The following is a 14,108-nucleotide window of genomic DNA, read 5'->3' as shown; positions in this document are numbered from 1 at the left end:
GTGCCCAGCGGCCCGGCCCCGCGCCGCGGCAGGACCCAGGGCAGGGCCCGCGGCCCACCCCCCGGGCACGGCCCGGCGGCCGCCGCACGCCCCCGCACCTCTCAGCGCGGCCTCCGCTTCCGCCGCGAAGGTGTCGAGGCTGCGAGCGCCGCGCCGGCCGCCCCCCCGCGGGGCAGCGCGCCGGCCACCTTCCATGGTCCCGCGCCTGGGCGGGGCGGCCGCCCCACGGCCCCGCGCCCTTCCGCTTCCAGCGGAAGAGGCGATGGCGGGTGCTGGGCTGCTGCTGGCGGCGCTGGGCGCGGCGCTGGGTGAGCGCGGGGGCGGGCGGGGGCCAGCGGGGGGGCCGGCGCGCCCGGCCGCCGCAGCCAACCGCTCTCTGCTCGGCAGGTCTCTTCGCCTCGGCGGGGAAGATGAAGATCGTGGAGGAGCCGAACACGTTCGGGTACGTAGCCGCCCGCTCCCCGTGTCCTGCCACCCGCCGGGCCTCGGCGGGCTCGGGTCCGTCTGCCGCTCCGCCCGCTCCAGCTCGTCCCTTCCCCCGGGGAGGGGCGGCCCGGCCGGGCCGCGGCGCTGCTGCCGGCTCCGGGGGGGGCCCGCGGCTGGGATCGGCGCTCCCCGCGCGTCCTGAGTGGCGGTGGGTGTGGGGAGGCCCGGGTGGGGAGGACGTAACCACAGCCCGGTGCGTAAGTCGATCTCAAACGTTTAACTTTCCTTCTTTTGAAAGGCTGAATAACCCATTCTTGCCTCAGACAAATAGGCTGCAGCCAAAGATGCCCCCGTCTGCAGTATCAGGTACACGCAAGCGTTACCTTTTTTGTACAGTTTTCATCGTTTAGTGACAGTCATTTGCAGAATAGTCTACCCTGACTTTATGCAGAGACAGACTTACTTTACTGGTCATTTGATGAGCATCACGGAAAATAAGCATGAGCAAATATATTTTATTCTGCTTCTGAAGGCTTATAAACCTGGATTAACCTCTTTGGTGTTCCACGTCCCAGTGCTGTTTGGACTGCTTTTGTCACAGTGCTATCCATACGTTCTATTCTGTGTTTTTTGAGCCAGTCACAGATCCTTCTGATCCTTACTAAAAAGTTTTTTCTTCTTGAAACAATCCCTGACATCCTTGAGATTGTCATATAAAAGTCATCCCATCATCTGATAGTACTTAATACTCAAAACTTTTTTTTTAAAAAGTCCTAAGAGTAGTCTTGGAACAAATCAGAGAGGCTCAGTTTCACACACAAAACCTGGGTGCTGCAATATAAATCCACCACTTTAGCAAAATAAACAGGAATCTAAAAAATTCTAGACCATATATGGAGGAGAGTAGATAAAATAAACACTGAATGCGAAGAGTAAGCAAAGGAAATAACTCTTGTCTCTCTGCTAATCTTAGGCACAGATTTAAGTCTTTTTCAGGTTCAATAAAGGCATTTTGCTATGGTGACATTGAATGTGATTATGCTTAATGTCTTCTGTCATGTTTTATAAACCCAAGTCAAATGTGTAAATTGTACTGCATGTGAAAAGAAATAGTTAGAAATGGGATTAGTAGTAGTTAGAATGCTGAATGGAAATAAGCCAAACATAGCGGGAAAAAAGTTAAAAGAACAGCATGCTAGAAATCCTTCTTTCCTGGAGGTGGGAACTTACGTGTAGCCAAAAACTGGGAGTGTCTATGGAACCGGAGTCTAGGGCATGGATCCCTGTCTTGCACAGTTATTTGTTTAGCATGGAAACCTTACTCGTTCTTTTCTTTTACAAGAGAGTTGGGGTAATAGTTCCTATAATTTCTCCTTTGGAGCATCTGCCTAGAAAATGGAGGCATGAGTTTAATGCATTCCTCAGGGACATTCAAATTTGCTTTTCTTCCTCTCTAGGGAGAGCATCCTAATCACTAAGGCACAGATTGTATGTAGTAGAGAGGCCAACCCTTTGGCCAAGCCTATGATAATCTGTAGAATGAAATGCAAGATCATACAGTCAGAAGAATCACACAGGAAAGAGAACCTGTCTGTATCCCAGTGGTTAGGGCGTTCCGAAAGGCATGATTTGGGTGGTCTAATCTTTGTTTCCAGGATTGCTTGTCTAGGTCTTTGGGAAAAGTACATAGGCAATGCTGGCAGTGGGGAATTAGGGTTTTATTTTATTTGCTTTGTAATCTCTTTCCTTCTCCTTTCCTCACAAGTATTTAATCATTCCATGCAAAAATACCTTAAACAAGGGACACTGAAATACCCGTGTAGCACGTAGTTCAGAACTTTTGGCCCTCTTTTGAATGGCAAGTTACCTGTCTTGGATTCCTTTGACAGTAAGGCTGGAATGGTCAATTCTACAAGAGTAGAATTGTAACTGTCTGACAGTGAAAGGTTTATCTTGTTGAATGCCAACTGGATCAGACCATGAAGGCAAACCGTGAAAAGGAGTATCTAGTTTGAGAATCTCGGTGAAACTTAAATATGCAGCACTGTCGACATTCTGAGCAAATGGGCTTTACTGGTACAAAATTGAAGAGTTTGGATGACCTTGGGGACAGACAGCTGCCAAGCCAGAGTTCTAGTGATTTCAATGTTAGATTTTGGCAAGATCTGCACTGATGATTCCTTTTATGGATCTGGCCTCCAAATATTTGTTTGTATACAGGCTTCTTATTTCTAGCATAGAAGGAGGCTTATCTATTTCACTGAGTTTTGAAGATGAACAATGTTAAAGATCATGATGCAAACTGATATAGCACTAGTGGGAACTTGCAGTAATCCATATGGAAGATAGAAATTTCCTTATGTACAGCAGAAAACTAAATTTGTCACATACTCCTTGCGGTTCTGTCACCACAGTAACTTGCTTAAATTTAACCAAAACATTATTCTTCCTTGATGTCATTTTGTGGTGTTTTTAGGCCCTGCACATCTCTTTAGGCTTGCTGGCAAGTGTTTCAGTTTTGTGGAATCCACGTGAGTAATGGATTTGGATATTTGATTCTATATATTTATTAGGAATGAACTAGTTTTTTATTTCAGTCTGAAACATTTCTTATTTTCTTTTTCTTGTCTTTTTTTCTTTCTTTTAAGGTACAAGTATGAGTTTTGTCCTTTCCATAATGTCACTCAGCATGAGCAGACTTTTCGATGGAATGCCTATAGTGGGATTTTAGGGTGAGGCTTTTAGACCTTTAAGTTTTACCTATGTTGTTAGCAGACCATTTTATAGATTGTCAGAAAGGAGGCAGTTTTAAAATTAAGATTCTTTTATTGGTCAGCTTGGGTCATTGTAGTTCCCAAGGTGTTATGCATGAAAATACCCCGTCTTGAAAAATTCAGATTTTTTTTGTTGATAAATACTAACATCCTGTTTTAGCTGGAGGCTGATTAATAACCAGTGCCAACTGCAGGTGTGGTATGTTCATGAGAGAAATTCAGTAATGTATAACTACAGCTTATATTAACAAAGATTTAATGTCTGTTAACTATTTTCACTTTGAGTTGAATATAACCTTACAAAATGAAATGAGTGCTTTATGCCTAGTGGTTGTGTTAAACATATCTAATAAAAGGTATCCCCCCACAAAAAAAAAAAAAAGTATACCAAAGTATTCAAAGACCCCAGAGTATCCAAATCATAAGACCTAAAATACATTTAATTATAAACAAGAGCAATGCTTTAAAATTACTGCCTTTCTAAATATTTTGCATATAGATGTCTCTTTTTTTCTATGTGCACAATAATTAGTGAGCCAATATGAGAGGAAGAGGGTACATCAAGATGCTGAGAGTATCATTGGCTTTAGGACTAGCAGAAGTAGCAACTAGTTTTTGTAGGTGCTCTCACTACCACTAAAAATCCTGCAAACAATCTGAGTTGCACAGGGTACTTAGCATCACGGAATTTGTTGTGGTATTGATCTATAAGCTGTATTTTCTTGGATTTAAACAGGGATTTGTAAGTGCAAATGGTTTGCCAACTGATAGCTGATCCAAAACCATGCTCTCAAAGTAATGTTGATGTGCCCTGTATAGCAGCCTGGATAACAAACGACACTGTTTATAAGGTCTTGGCTGTAAGAAATGGAAATACTAAGGTAACAAAAACTAAGTATATACAGTTAAATTGAACATGGTGTAAGGGTATTCCTGTTTTTCTTCCTGAGTGTTCACCGTTTTCTTTACAGTACCTTAAAATAAAATGATGTCCTATTTTTTCAGAATCTGGCATGAATGGGAAATTGACAACAACACGTTTGTTGGAATGTGGATGAGGGAAGGAGACTCATGTGAAACGAAGAGCAGGCAGACAAAGGTATACTAGCCTAGACTATGTTAATTCAGATAGCATGACTCTCTACACACACTCATGACACTCTACAGACTGAAACATCCTTCCTTGTAGAAGTCATCATTTAAGATGTGATATGAAACATAAAGATGAGCTCCTGTAGGAGCTAGGTGAATGGATAGAGGAGGGAAGCTCCTCTAATCGGGATAAAATTTTGAAGAAGTTTACTTACGTATTCTCATTGGTTACTTTTAACTCTTTTTTTCCTTGACAGAGTGGAATATTCTGGTATTATCACTACTGTAGAAACGTACAGTGCTTTGTAATTTGTGTCAGGAAAAATAAAGAAAAAGAGCTATTTGTTGAATTCAAGATGCCAGCCTATTGTGCTAAGAACATCCAGGAAAAAGGAGGGAAAAGAATTAGGCAGTTAACAACAGCATGCTGAGAAGCTAAGTAAGGTGTTAAAACAAGAGCAGAGGGCATGCAAGGAGAATTCAGGATGGAATCAAATATATGGGAGTGGCAGAGGAACCAACTCGAGAGAAACAGATTCTGGTGTGAGTACATTTTAAAGAAAAAGTAAAAATTCTTATTTTGTGGAGTGGTTAAAATGTTCCTTTTCACATTCAGACAGTCTCTGTGCCAAGTAACTGTTCAACTAGAAGGGTAAGGAAGAGTGCCTGAGACTTGCCCAATGTGTGGCACATGATTTGCACATGTCCTTTATCCTTTTATTCACAATGTTTTTCTTTTTTCCACCTCCCATTTCAGTGTGTTCTGCAGTTTTACAGATATAATTAATTAAACCTCACATTCCCTGGTGACGTAGATCACTATCGTGAAGAAGAGTTAAAGATGCCATATAGTTCCCAACAGGCTGCTTTTCTTGTAGATGCTTAGCTATTACAGTGATGGGTAACAATACAGTACTTAAGAGAGAGGGTTATATAGTTGGAATAATAACTAACGTGAAGATGGGATAAGAGACAAAATATCTTGTCCAAGGTGAAAATATTCTGTACTGTAATGGAGGTGCCTTGTTAACATCTCTGTCTTCCATAGGGGCTGCAGAAAGAATTGCTATTCTTGTATGACCTTTGATAATGTGATTCAAATCTTTAACTGGCATTTAGTTTTGAACAGACAGAAAATACCGGTGCTGTAGATTTAAAGATGAAAACAAATTTCTACAGGCTAGATGTGTATTGTTCTCTGACCAATTTAGCACATTGGTCAGAACTAAAATGTGTCAAGTGATTTATGCTTATGTCAGATGAGGTTCTAAAGGGTGTCCTATTCACCCTTCTTGTTACTCTTATTCTTGCTGGAAATACGGTGCTTGGGAGTCCGAGGAGCAATGATAGGTGGGGGGATCATTTCCCATTAGAGGAAGCAATTTTCACATTTGATAAAATAATTTGAAGATGTGCTTGCTACGATTCTTTTTCTGTGGGTGACAGCGCTGGAAGCTTTGACGTGACAATGCATACAGAAATGCATCTGCTAGCGTTGGAAGACAGCAAATTGATCATCAATGCTGGTCCTGTTTCATGTGGAGGTGTTTCGCGCATCTTTGTTTTTACTGTTGTTTAGGTTCATCTTGTTTGTGGAAAGAGCAATAAATTGGCCTATGTGTCTGAGCCGAGTACTTGTGTTTACTCTCTGACATTTGAGACGCCTCTCGTGTGCCATCCCCACTCTCTTTTAGGTAAGATTTAGAAAATAATTTGTGTGTGGAGGAGCTGTCATATTATGCCAACCTCAGAGTGTAAATTCTTAGGTTCTTTGAGTTTGTAACTTGATATAAATGGATATTAAATGTAACATAGAATACGAAGTGTATTTTCAATCCCAATCACTGTAACACACAGGTATTTCTCAAATAAATTGTCATTGGTAGTATAGACCCAGTGAGTGATTTTTTTTTTTTTTTTTTTTTCTTTTTTTCTTAGACCGGTCGTAGAAATCAGCCCTGTAATATCTGCTAATTTACTTATATTACAAAAAGGGAGAGCTCAGTTAGAATTGCATTCAGCAAAGAAATAATGAGGCCTTCTGGCTGGAAATAAGAGAAAAATTTTTGGCTGGTGGCATTCTCCAGAAACTTTAAATGTGTGAAGCAGAATTTAAGTTTAACCCCAACTCTTGAAAGCAGTAGAGACTATGTACTATATAGAAACATTGAGTTCTTAAAACAAATACGCTTGCACGCTGCTAGAGCAGCATTTAACGAGTGCAGGACAGTGCTGGTGGTTTTTACATGGTTTGACTTCTATTTTTCAGTTTATCCAACTCTGACTGAAGCACTACAAAGGAAGTGGGACGAAGCAGAGCAGCTTCTGTATGATGAACTAATAACTGACCAGGTTTGTTAATTTCTTCCAACTCGATTTGGTAAAGAACAATTACTGTCAAATGGCCAAACCTCGCTTCTGCAGTTTCTCCTTTTGGAACGGATGCATTTATTCTGTAGTTGGCAAATAGTAATTTTTGTGCCCTGTAACTGTTATATCAACTGGTAATTGTAACTGGTAATTGTAATGTTTTCTGCAGTGAAGCTTGAGGAATTGGAATGGCCAGTGCAAATTGTAAGCAGAGATGAGAGTCAGGTGGATTGATCTATTGTCTTTTGGAAACTTTCTTTTTTTAGGGATACAAAAAAATACTGAAAGATATTTTTGAGGAAGCGGGACTTCTAAAAGCGACAGAAGAAAAGGAAGTTGAGAAACAGAATAAGAAAATAAGTCTGGAATTTGAAACAGTGGAGAAGTGCAGTAAGGTATAGAGTGTAATATTTACAATGTGGAGTTAAATTGACATCTTTTTACTGTATGACAGTATCAGTGTGACAGCATTATGTAAATACTATTTGGATTCAGCGGAAATCTGCTCGTGGGATTATCTTTTCTGGTTTCAATATGTAACAGTCTGCATACAGAGTGATCTGATATCTTTATTCTAGCCCTTAAGTCAAAAACAAACCAGCACAACTGAATGGCCAATAAGAAGGTGGGGGGGTGTGTAGGAACTAGTGTAAGTGGTTGGATTATGAACACCTTGCAAGTACTCTTTCTGGGGAGTATCGGTCTGGAAACAGGAAGGAATTATAGTGAAAATAAATGCGTAACCAGCCTTGGGAATGTTGACACTTCTCTTTGTGGATAATTACCCAGACTTGTGTCAGAATGTGTTGGCTGTTACACAAGCAAAAGGCAGAATGATTGATGCTGTGTCCATTTCTGAATGACCTTCATGTGTGTGAACTCTGAACAGAATTGAAATGGGGAAAATAGAGGCAGAAGGTGTGCTCAGCCTAAAAGAGTGCAAGCTGAACGTCAAAAAAAGAGCATGGAAGGGAATTAATTCATTATAATGCAGAGAAGCAGCTGTCATTTTACTTGAAAATGTAGCAAAGACAAAACACCACATAGTAATTCCTGAATATAACCAAATAAGCTGTGGTTAAGGTGAATATAAAGATCACCATTTTTATATGGTACTGTTAGCAGCTGGAATATTCACCTCTTTTTTCTTCAGTAGTTAACAACACAGTATTTAATGATTTGTACTTCTTTTTTCTGGCTTCCTCATAGCTAAATTGACATAAAGTTGGCTGTTTTGGTAACCACAGAATCTTAAATAGTTAATCTTTTGCTCTTTCTTGATTTGTGTAAAAACCAAAACACAATAAAAATTGGGGCTTCTTTGAGATTTCAGATACGTGATTTGAGTCTCAAAAGTACTAAGCAATCCCGGGCTCTGTAAGTTAACAGAAACTGCTGAAAGCAAGAACGTGAAGTTACTAGGTCAAGAGTTGAGGAGGTGACAAATTTCCAGACTGTAGCATTATGATATGAAATAAAAAAAAGGCTGGTTCTGTAGCAAACTTACGAATGCAATTTTGTGCTAGTTAGAGGATAGATCCGAAATACTACAGAAAGCACTCCTAATTTTTGCTCTCAGGCTTGGAAAAAGCTGGCTCCTGTTTTGGCAATGTAGAAATACATATTTTTATAAAATTTGCATCTTGTTCTTGGAATAAGCAGGTTAAGATCTTTTAAGTCAAAACCAGTAACAGCTGTGCACAAACCCGTTATTTTTCATAAACTCCCATTTTATGTAGGCATTTGGAGAGTGGGAGAGCCATTTTAAATGTATTTTCTTTCTTAGGAATACAAGCAACTTTCTGAAGAAATAAAAAAACTTAAAGATTTATTAAGTCGGCACGGTATTGCATACAAAGGAAATTCTGGTGAGTTTTTTGGTACCGTTCTTTTTCATTGTCGTCTGTTCAGAATGTGAATACCCAAATGTTTTCAGTTACGGCAAGGATTCGATACTCTGTCATATACGGAGGTAAAATTCAGTCGACAAAGTTTTTAGTAAGTACTTAGGTCTTAATTCCTGCACAAGAGGAGTTACTTTGCTCCCAAAAAACCTGTTGATGACTTGAAATTTTAGCTTTATAGAAAAATTTTGACTGCTGTTGTAATTGAAGTTTGTCTCCAGTACTTAAGGTGCCAAAGGAAAAGGAAATCGGTGTTACAGCATTTGTAGCACATAAGCATCTTTTAATTAACTCCACTTTCTGCATGCTCAACCACAAGGCCTGACTTCTTCAAGAACACTTGAAATGTTCTCTGTATTGTTTGAATTGGTTTTATCCTCTTAGTCACCTTTTTTCCCTCTCTGATTTCAGTTAGGTAAGTACCACATCACATGCAGTTTTTAGAAAGAAAGGCTGTGCTGGCTATGAAGAAGCAAGGCTTACCTGGATTAATTCCATACAAGTTGTTTTTTGGTTTTGTTGTTGTTGGGTATTTTTTGTTCTCCCCCCCCATTCCTTCCAGTCCATCGTGCCCATTGTTACATGAACTATTTGTCTAAGGAGGATTTAATTTCCCTAAATATATATATATTTTTATGTTCAGAATTGGCACCTCAAGAAAACAATGAACATTTGAGCTAATTAAATTAGCTTAAAATTAGTGACATACTTAATTTTTTCTTCTTTTTATTTTGAGAAACTTTCTTCTCTGTATTTTTTTAAATTGGTGACTTTTTCTTTTCTAGAGAAAACTCATTAGAATTTTTGTGAAACATTTTATCTGCATGTCTAAACTACTAACTATGTAACTTGCACGGTATTTCTGCCTGTTTGGTAGTTCGTTTAATTACTGCAGATTAGAACTCTATAATCAAAGCAGAATTCACAGCTTACTCTAGATGACTTATGTCAAAACTGTTTAGTGATTTCTGTGACAAAAATGTTTTGGTGTTTATAAGCAGAAATAACTTGATGTCTTAAACTAAATATTACAGCTGACAATACTAGCGTTGAACATGGAAGTCACAAACTGGCAACGGCAGTGACAACTGTTCTTAATGGGTCAAAGGATGATGAGCACCTGCATGGCGATACAGGAATCTGGAATGACACTGCGTGAAGAAACTTGGGTGGCAAACAGCGAGTTCATACAGAATGCCAAACGAGTTGAACACGTATCGTGGCACTAAAATGATTTACCTTCTGCCGAGTATTCTTGACTTTCTGAATTTCTGCCCTAAAGCAAAAGGAAGGTAACGGAGTGAGGGCTGACCATTACTGAGAGCAGTTGGCTGGTTTCTGAGAACATCTGTACAACTTTGCCGGTATTGGGCATAGGTTTACAGGTTCTGTGTCTCCAGTCCCAGCTTTCTTATTTACTTTGATCAAGCATGGTAACAGGGGGTGTAAATACAAAATCGTTCAAGACCAATGCTACAAGACGTTGTATGAAAGGTAATTAGGTGTAATATTAAGAACATGGTATTTCATCTGTATGCTAAAATGTGCAGACTTTAGCAGAAGAAGAAATGTTTTTTGCCACAGCAGCGTGTGACACGCCGCTCCCCCCGCATGCATCCAGAGGCTCAGCACACGGATAAAATGAAAGCTGTTCGGGATGCGACAGGAAGGGGCTATGAAAACACCACGCTGTTACAGAAGAATAGTTGTGTCAAGGGAATAGGTGGCCGTTCTCTGTATGTAGCAGGGAATAAAACGGACTCTTCCAACACAAGCTGTGCAAACGTTACTGCAGGAGTCGGTGTAGGCCGAGAAGGCCGTCTGCCATTTTCCCGCCTCCTCTCCGGTTCATGGGCGCGCAGGGCCCCCCCCGGGCCCCTCCGTCGCCGTCTCGGCCGCCCGCTCCTCGGCAGCAGCCGAGCGCCCCCCCGCGGCAGCTGGCCTCGGCCCGGGCCGGCTGCCCGTCAGCCAGCGGGGCCCCGAGGCCGCCGGCGCGGCCGTGCTTCCGCTTCCGGGCGGCGCGGGGCGGAGCAGGGCAGCGCGGCGCGCAGGGATGAGCTGGGCGCTGGGCCGCTGGCGGTGAGGTGGCGGGCGCGGGGCCGGGGGTGTTGGCGGCGCGCTCCGCGCCTCTGACGCGTGTGTCTTTGCAGGGCGCGGCGCTCCCTGCGCCTGCCTGGCCCCCGGAGGTGGCTGGCGGGGCGGCGGGGTCCGGAGGGCGCGGATCCGGAGGGCGGGGGGGCCATCCCCTTCTCCGCCAGCAAGGCCAGCCCGCGGGTGTGGAGCGTCAGCCGGTCCATGGGGAGCGACCACGAGAGGCCGTGGGGGACGGTGCTGCCTCTCAGTCTGCTGTGCACGGGGCTGCTGCTCTGGTGCGTGTTCAGGGAAAAAACGGAGATTGACGAGCGACTGGAAGCGGTCTTCTCCGGTGAGATCGCGGACGCTGTAGACGTGGCCCAAAAAAGCAACGCTCGCTTGCAGCCGCGGAAGGAGGAGTGAGGACGGGACGGCGGCTGCAGTGAAGGAGCTGCCAAAAGTTTGCTGGCGTTCACCCGGCTGAAAGCTGTACGGACGCTTTAATGGGAAAACTTACTTCTCCAGCCTGGCGGCAGCCTTGTCTTGCAAGCGTGATCCCTTCACGTATCGCGCTGCTGCCTGTGCTGGTCTTAGCTTAGTAATTTACACCGGCAGTGCAAGGAGTAGTTTCTTCCGGCATTGCACAGCAGGGAGGAACAGGAGGTTTTGCAAATCAGCTTGCGCTTGAAGACACATTTTATACAACCCATCTCTTCTCCACGGATTATTTTCCTCAGATGCACAGTGTATTAAAATAGCAAAGTTATAAGTATGTAAAATTGCTGCTGAAGGTGACCTTCATTTGACACTTTGTTAGTCACAGCGTATGTTCAACTTATATTGAAGACAACTGTAAGTGTATGATTCATTAATACGTGATTCTTTGTGTTCTGATTTTTTTTTTTTTTTTTTTTTTTTGTAATTCTACTGAATAACATAGAAATTACTTTCTTCAACCCTTAGCGCATAGCCGGTGCTTGCTTTCTGGACTAGAACTTTTCAGGCATGCCTGATTTAGGCGATCATTACTGGTAGGAGAGGTTTTTGCAGGGACTCGAAGTGATTGGCTTGCATTATATTGGGGAGGAAACCCCTAGTTTCACTGAACGATGTAGTATCTAGTTTTTCCTACAGATTCACAGATACTCAAACTTTCATACTCTGGAGACTTTTCTTAGAGAGGAAGAATCTAAGCAACTAACACGACTTAGTTCCCTTCAAAGTCAGAGGCCTTTTTTTTTAAGCTTTCAAATGTAAAAATGCAAAACTGTTTCTGTGCCATTAAAATTTATAATTAAAAAACAAACCAAAACAAAAAACAAAACCCCCAAACAAACCAAAAAACAAAACATGCCAGCAGCTAGTAAGGCAGGCTGGAGCTACAGAGAAAACTGACTTAGCATCATGTTTGTCTAATACTGCTGATCAGTCTCTGAGCAACAGGCACCACCGGGGCTTTCCATGTTGCTGCAGAGTCCCTGTGGTTTGACCTGGCGATGCCTGGCGAACGAGGACGGGTGGTCTGGTACCGTCGCAAGGGTTAGTGTTGGGATCCGGCTTTTACAGCAGTGGAATGTTGCAAGCGGGATACACCGACGGGGGCATCCTGGCGAATACAAGAGTGACCCTGGATTTTATTTACATTGACCTGAGGCGTAATGCCTGTTTCACTGACTAGCTTGCTTTCTTCCTGTTACATTGAAAAGATGAATCCCGCAACGTACCGCTTTGTTTAGGGAAATAAGGAGCTGCCCCTTCGCCTGTGCCGTATTTTCGGGTGATGTCATCGGTGTTCAATAAAGAATTTGTACCTGTGAAACGATTCTCATCGTTTCCTGCTTTTAAGGCGTTGGGAAAGTGGCAAACCGTTTGCCGCGTTTCGTTGTTACCACAGGGCGCACGAGGCCGCCCGCCGAAGCCGGCTGAAGCAGCTCTGCGCGCCCTGTCGAAAGACGCCTTCTGCACGGCGCGGGCGGACGCCGGCTGCCTGTCGGGCGCCTGCGGCGGGCCCGGGAGCGCGCGCTGGTCGGAGGCCGCGCGGCAACCCCAGCTGCGGAGGGCTCTTCCCCGGGACCCGGGGGGAGGGGCGGCCCGGCCTGCGGGCGCGCGAGCCCGCGCGCGCTGGGGAGGCGGGGCGCGGCGGGTGCCACGAGGCCCAGCCCGCGCGCGACTCCCGGCCGGCCCCCGCGGCGCGGGCTCGTGGGGTGGGGTGGGGCGGGGCGGGGCGGGCGGGGTGGTGTCGCAGGGGGGAGGGGCCGGCAGGACCGGGCTGCGCCTGCGCTCTGTTGACGGCGGGGGAAGATGCCGTCGGTTTCGAAAGCGGTGTCGCGGGGCGGCGGGTCCGGTGGGTCCCCGCAGACCGAGCAGCCGACGCATTATACGTAGGTATCGCGTCCTGGAGGCGCCCTGCTCCCTGGGCCCCAGCGCCGCGCGGGGAGGGCCTCAGGACCTGAGGGGGAGGGCCCGGTCGTGTGCCGGGCCTCGTCCGTGCGGCCTCCTGCGCTGGCGGCAGGTCTGTGAGGAGGCTGGCTGGCCCTGGCCGGCCTCCGCCGGCCTCTTTTTCCGGCTCCAGGCGCCGCGGGGAGGAAGCCGCGTTCTGTGCCGGCCGGATAGAGGCGGCCTGGGCACGGCTGACTGCAGAACGCCTGCGGCTCTGCCCCGCGCCTTGCGTCCGCTCCCACGGTCGTGCCTCTCTGGTCCGCACTGTGACCCGCCGGCATCGTCCGGGAACCCGAGCCCCGCAGCACCCTCTCGCACTCCGAGACCTCCCTCTTCAAGCTATGACAGCAGTCCTTCCGCTTCTCCTAAGCGTTGCGTAGCCAGCCTCGGCTCGAGTCCTTGGGACGGCTCTGTGATAATTTTTGCAGACCTTGCTCGTACTGAAAGACAGCTCCCATGTGCTCGCCATCCTCTCCGCAAGCCTATCCATTTTCTTCTGATACTGTCTATAAAGTCCCTGCAGCCCTCTAGCACTCCTGGCAGCCTATTTCATGTAGGACCATGTGCTCCCCGCAAATGCAGAATAATTTATCACTTAATTGTGGCATTCCGTCACTCACATCCCTTGTATCATCACTTCTATAATGTCACATTTCCAGCACTCTCAGAAAGACCACAAGAATACAGCCGCTTACCTAGATACTGCTACAGCCTGTCCTACAGCCCTTAATGTCCAAAAATTCTCTATTTTTTTTTTTTTCTCCCCACAATCCTGGATAGTTTAGAGAGTCTTTCCTAAACATAAAGACATGCTTCATAACTCAGTGTCATTACATTCCCCATGTGCCAATTTAAGCAGCTGAGAATGAAAAGATGCCCTTTATTCCTCTTTCTAATCCTTTCCTTTCCCTGTATCTTCAATTCCCCTGTAGCCTGTTACGCATCCTGCACGTTTTTAGAGACCTCTGGGAACTCTGCAAAGTACCCCTATATCTCTGCCTCTGCAAATACTCCATAACTTTAGCGATGT

General features: G+C 44.9%; 3 protein-coding genes across 5 annotated transcripts in view; all 3 read left to right on the top strand.

Annotated features, from left to right (window-relative positions):
• Positions 1–365: 365 nt before the first annotated feature.
• On the top strand, positions 366–10,317 carry GNPTG (N-acetylglucosamine-1-phosphate transferase subunit gamma). The gene is made up of 10 exons (XM_059826664.1): positions 366–442; positions 725–792; positions 2,903–2,957; positions 3,075–3,158; positions 4,206–4,299; positions 5,872–5,986; positions 6,562–6,644; positions 6,929–7,057; positions 8,449–8,530; positions 9,601–10,317. The coding sequence occupies exons 1-10, from the start codon at positions 411–413 to the stop codon at positions 9,723–9,725; spliced, it is 867 nt and encodes a 288-aa protein (XP_059682647.1). The 5' UTR covers positions 366–410; the 3' UTR covers positions 9,726–10,317.
• Positions 10,318–10,619: 302 nt separating this feature from the next.
• On the top strand, positions 10,620–11,601 carry LOC104258327 (ubiquinol-cytochrome-c reductase complex assembly factor 4). Its single transcript, XM_059826514.1, has 2 exons — positions 10,620–10,645; positions 10,717–11,601. Exons 1-2 carry the CDS (start codon positions 10,620–10,622, stop codon positions 11,060–11,062), a joined length of 372 nt encoding a protein of 123 aa, XP_059682497.1. The 3' UTR covers positions 11,063–11,601.
• A 1,339-nt stretch (positions 11,602–12,940) lies between these two features.
• Positions 12,941–14,108, top strand: part of UNKL (unk like zinc finger) — a 57,670-nt gene continuing 56,502 nt past the window's right edge. For all 3 annotated transcript variants that reach the window (XM_059826191.1, XM_059826189.1, XM_059826188.1), the window contains exon 1: positions 12,941–13,020. In XM_059826191.1, the coding sequence (XP_059682174.1) occupies positions 12,941–13,020 (80 nt within the window). The remainder of the gene's footprint in view (positions 13,021–14,108) is intronic.

This window comes from Gavia stellata, chromosome 18, assembly GCF_030936135.1.
Source record: "Gavia stellata isolate bGavSte3 chromosome 18, bGavSte3.hap2, whole genome shotgun sequence".
NCBI classification, from domain to species: Eukaryota; Metazoa; Chordata; class Aves; order Gaviiformes; family Gaviidae; genus Gavia; species Gavia stellata.
This window is presented reverse-complemented; position numbering and strand designations above follow the sequence as displayed.